Source organism: Carlito syrichta, unplaced genomic scaffold (assembly GCF_000164805.1).
Source record: "Carlito syrichta isolate Samal-C Ts95f unplaced genomic scaffold, Tarsius_syrichta-2.0.1 Scaffold120888, whole genome shotgun sequence".
NCBI lineage: Eukaryota > Metazoa > Chordata > Mammalia > Primates > Tarsiidae > Carlito > Carlito syrichta.
The window spans coordinates 13930-18914 of NW_007064984.1; the positions used below are offsets into that span (position 1 = coordinate 13930).

The following is a 4985-nucleotide window of genomic DNA, read 5'->3' on the forward strand; positions in this document are numbered from 1 at the left end:
TGAGTGGATGGCCTGAGCCCGCGGGTTCGAGACCCGCCTGGGCAACTTGGCGAGACTGCATCTCTGCAATAAATCAAAAATCAGCCGGGCGTGGTAGCGCGTGCCTGTAGTTCCAGCTACTTGGAAGGCTGAAGCGGAAGGATCGCCGGAGCCCAGCAGGTCGAGGCTGCGGTGGCCGGGTGTGGCCACTGCACTCCAGTCTGGGTGACAGAATGAGACTCCAACTCAAAGAAAAACAACTGCAGTTTACCCACATCCCTGTAAGTTTCAACTAAAAATCAGAAAAGAAAATGGGCTTTCAGCTAATCAGATGAGGTCCAGATGATAAAATGGCAGCATGTGCTCACTGTGGAAGCTGTGTAACGGGCAGAGAGGAGCAGATTTCCTTGACTTCTGATGATGATTTTTGCCATCATGTGAGTGCGTGGGTGCGTGTGCGCGCATACACACACACACACACACCCTCACACTCAGCATGGTTGAGCTCCCAAGCAGGTTAAACCACCGTCCTAGGCATTTCTGCCCACCAGAGTCAGGGCTGGCGGACAAGATTGGGGTGCTGGCACACAGTGGGGTGTCTGGCCTGCTCTTCTGGAATCCCGGGCCAGACACCCAAAGCCCTGGGTCTTCCTTCAGAAGGGCCCCCACACTCCTGTGAAGAGCTGGCGTCACCCTTGATGAAGTCACTGCCGGGGCTCACCCACTAGCACGCCAACGCCCCCCTCCCCGTGGCTCCCTGCCCCGGCCCCTCCCTGGACAATATGAACCAAACTGTGGTCGGGACCGGCGGGGTGTGGCTTCGGTTCTGCGTGGAGACAGTTTAGACACTTTCTAACACCACAGGCAGGTATGGTGGCTCACGCCTGTAATCCCAGCCATCTGGGAGGCTGAGGCCGGGGGATTGCTTGAGGCCTGAGACGCAGCCTGGGCAGCACAGTGAGACCTTGTCTCTGCAAAAAGCTAAAGAAGTAGCCCGGCCAGGAGGCGGGCACCTGTAGCCCCAGCTAATCAGGAGGGTGAGGAGGGAAGATTGCTTGAGCCCAGGGTGTCGGGCTGTGGTGAGCTGTGATCAAACCACCGCACTCCAACCTGGGCCACAGAGCAGGACCCCAGCTCCAAAGCAAACACAGAAAAACTCGAAAGAAAGAAAGAAAGAAAAATAAAACACCCAGGACGCCAAGGGAGGAAGGAGCTGCAGGACCGAAGAGGGAGGCGGGTTCTGAAGCTCAGGCGAGGGCGAGGAACAAGGGTCGCAGTTGCCCTGACCCAGACCGCCCTCTGGAAGCACACGCGTGGGTTCCAGCCCTGGACTTCCTTCCGACGCAGCGGGAGACGCCGCAAACACCCACAGTGGGGCTCCAGCGGACCGGACAGCGGGACCCCACTCTGCCGGTCGGAAGCGGGGCGGCACGAGGGAGGATGGACAGTCTGCAGAGGAGGGGGCTTTGCGGCGGCGGCCCCGCCAAGCACCCGGGTCTCTGGGCTCCCGGGCCACTGCGCCCGGGCCTGGACCCCTGGTGGTGCCTCTTCCCGTGCCCACACCTGCCCTGGCCTCGGGCAGGGCCGACCCCGGAAAGCCCACACCGAGGACTCAGATCCCAGGCAGAGCCTTCGGATTTGCATTCGGGAAACCCCGCAGGGATGGGAGCCCTCTTCCCGGTCTACCACCCACCCCGGCAGCACCCTGCCCTGGTCCCCAGGGGTCGGAGCACGCTCCGGGTCGGCAGCGGGGAGGGGAAGGAGAGGGCCGGACCCAGGCCTGAGGTCTGAGGGGCACGGGGAAGGCGTGCCCCTGGCCGGCCCAGCTGTCCAGCAGGTTGTAGGCACCGTCGGCGCACGGGCACCCCCGACGCCCACACCCACAGCAGAATGCAGGGCAGGCAGCAGAATGCAGTACAGGTCGGGGCAGGGCACTCCTTCCAGGGGCACACATGGGAAGGCAATGACCCTGACGACAGCGGCTTCCCTCCCTCGGGCCGCTGGCGCCCCCACCCCCTCAGCCCCCCTCCAGTGCAGCAGGGGCGAGCCCAGTGGCCTGGGAGGCAACAGCCAGGACGGAGCACAGCTGGGCCACCCGGGAAGGGCCGCGAGGGCCGGGGTCCTTCCGCTGCTCCCCAGACAGGGAGCCCGTCCTCCCTCCTCACCTGGGCCAGGCATCTGCCGCTCCCTCCACCGCAGGAACTGAGCCTTGGCCCAGCACCTCGGAGCCTTGCCAGGGAGCCAGTCGGGGAGCGTTCCCCTGCCCCCTCCGTGTCCCCGCTGGAGCTTGCACTCGTCCCTCTCTCCTGAGAGGACAGGCTGGATGGATGGCAGGCACAGAGGGTGGCCCGGGGCCAAGGGCGCCCTGACCCAGTAGCAGCCATCCCGAAAGGAGCCCAACTTGAGACAGGGTCAGAGCCTCCAGGACACAGGGGGCCCAGCCGGGGACTTGGGTGCAGCTGCTGCCGGGACATAGGGCCAGAAAGGCCCGAGGACAGGCCCTGCCCTCTCAGAGCTGCGCCGAGGTGGGTGGGGCTGAGCCCAGGTGTGGCTCTGTCTCAGGACCCGGCCAGGCCCCTCAGCAGTGCCCCCTCCCCAGGCGAAGTTGCAGCACCATTGTGACACATGCACTTTATTGACCGCCACTGTAGAAAAGTGTGTGAGTACAAACTGCTGTAGAAGGGGCCGAGGCAGTGGGAAGAGAACGGAAGGTCGGGCGCATGGGCTGGCGATGATGAACTCCACGTGGCCTCACAGTCTACTGAAACACCACGAAGATCAAGACCGGAACGAGGATGACACCAATGGTCCCAAGGATGCCCAGGATCAGGGCCCAGATGTTCAGGCACTTGGCGGTGGAGGCGTAGGCCTGGGCCCCGGTCACGTCGCCCACCATCTTCCTGTCCCTAGACTGGGGAGACAGAGGGAGCCGGTGAGGGGACCGGCAGAGGCTCAGAGGAGAGCCAGGTCCTGTGACCCAGGGACCCTGGCTCCTCCCCAACCTGCTCCTCCCCCCACCCTTCCCAGAGATTCGGAACCACTCCTCCCTTCCTCACACTCTGGACTCTCCCGCAGCCTCAGGGCTCATCCTCCCTCCTCCCTGGCTCACCCCACCCTGGGGACGTCCCCTGGGTTCCTTTGCACTTTCTGAGAGGGCCTGGGGTGCCACGGTCTGTCCGGTCACTTCTGGTTTGGGGCTGCTGGGGTACCAGGCTGAGCCACCGAGTCCGGCCTTGCTCTGATCCTTATCCTTGTTCTTCTACAAGTAAGGTGCTTTGGCTCTGATTTTGCTGTCCTAGTCTGGCTTTTTTCATTATTTCTGCCCTTTGAGCATGCCCTACCTAAGTGTGGGGTTCTTTTCTTCATGAAATATCTCATTGGTAATGCCCTTTCCCTTAAAGTCTACATTGTTGAGCAATGATGTCGACGGACCAGCTCCCTTTTGGTTAATGTTTCTGCGGGTATCATTTTCTTTTCTTCTTTTTTCTTTGACCCAGTCAGCCCCATGCACACTCTTCCGGGTCCCGCCCTGGGGGAGCCCCGAGCCCCCACCTAGGTCTACACACACGCAGAGGAGGGCACACCAGGAGAGGAGACACGCCAACTCTCACACACAAGATCACACAGCCTCACCCCGGCCGCCCTGGGCCGGTGGAGCTGCCCGGCTCACAGGCACCTTCCCGGACGCCCCCAGGGGCCCAGACGCACCTTCACGGAGTAGGCGAAGGCGATGAAGCCCAGACAGCAGACGTTCAGGAAGATGGTGTTGAACAGGGACCAGACGATGTGGTCCCGCACGGGGGTCTCGCTGTGGATGTGGACCACGGTGGACGTCGCGCCGGGCTCTTCCTTGCTCATGTCTCAGCTTGGAGGCAGCCGGTGCTTCTGCGAGGGACAAAGGTGTGGGAAGTGCGGTTCCCCACTGCAGATATGCCGGCTGTGGAGCGAGGGCGGGATGCTGGTGGATGGTCCTCTTTAGAGCCTGGCCTCCTTATCAGCGCCTCCTTTCTTCCTGGACTCAGTAGTTCTGCTTTCTGGGAAGGTAGTTTTCTGGTGTGTTAATTTGTGAATTGCTGAGGGGCAGGGGGCGGGGGGAGCAAATTCCCGAGTGTGAAGTTACACCAGTACCAGATGGAGGAAGCGCTGATGGCTAAGCGGACTTCCTGTCTACCCACTCCAGGCAGGACGGGTCTCAGCTCACCCCAATCTCCCTTTCGGGGGTTTGGGTGGGCTCTGGGACTTTCCCGCCGGGAGACTCCCCAACCCAGGCCTCGGGCTACAAGACCTCACTGTCCCATGCAGGACCGGCCCGGCCCCCCAGGGGCCTTCACACCCAGTCCCCGAGGGACCCACCCAAAGCCCACACCTCTCCTGTCTTAGAACTTCTCTGCTGAAATCCACGAGGGACCCACCCAAAGCCCACACCTCCCCTGTCTTAGAACTTCTCTGCTGAAATCCACGGCCCTTTCCAGGCCTGGGGCCCCTGCTCCAGATGGGGTGGGGGCCCTATACCTCTCCGTGTCACCTGGCGCAGGTCGGAGACCTAGCGGCCAACGGTGCCTGCCCCAAAGTGCCCTTCCAGGCTCAGGAACGGGGACTGTGGGGCTCGCTTCCTGGAGTGGAGGCTGTCAGGGGAGGCCGGAAGATTCCAGGACCTGTGGCAGTTCCTTGGGTCTCAGGGAGATGTGTTTGTGCAGCCCCACCTTCCTTCCTTCCTCCCACCGGCCCCACTGTGCTATGAAAGGCCGCAGAAGTTAAGGGGAGCACGAGAGGCCCCTGGACCTAGCACTGCAGCCGGTGGCCTAGGCAGGGCGTAAGGGCCCCATTAGCCAACGGCTTCCTTGAATTGCAGGCTTCCTCTTCCTCAATACTCCACAAGCTAGGTGGTGAAATCTGAGCCGAGTGAGGACGTTACCTGGAGCCCAGCAGGTGAATCAAAAACAACTCTCAGCTGGGCTCGGTGGCTCAGCCTGTAATCCCTCGCCTTTGGGAGGCTGAGGTGAGTG

The 4985-nt window shown here is 62.1% G+C and overlaps 1 protein-coding gene across 1 annotated transcript; it reads right to left on the reverse strand.

Annotated features, from left to right (window-relative positions):
- Nucleotides 1-2595: 2595 nt before the first annotated feature.
- Nucleotides 2596-3837, reverse strand: LOC103249565 (interferon-induced transmembrane protein 3-like). Its single transcript, XM_008048197.2, has 2 exons — nt 3688-3837; nt 2596-2890 (listed from the first exon to the last, which is right to left on the reverse strand). Exons 1-2 carry the CDS (start codon nt 3835-3837, stop codon nt 2738-2740), a joined length of 303 nt encoding a protein of 100 aa, XP_008046388.1. The 3' UTR covers nt 2596-2737.
- Between the last annotated feature and the right edge of the window lie 1148 nt (nt 3838-4985).

Bases quoted from the DNA above. Each gene is read 5' to 3' on its own strand.
- LOC103249565 (XM_008048197.2), bottom strand. From the start codon at position 3,837: ATGAGCAAGGAAGAGCCCGGCGCGACGTCCACCGTGGTCCACATCCAC. The intron at 2,891-3,687 runs GTGCGTCTGGGC...CTGTCTCCCCAG, and splicing joins CCTTCGCCTACTCCGTGAAG to TCTAGGGACAGGAAGATGGT.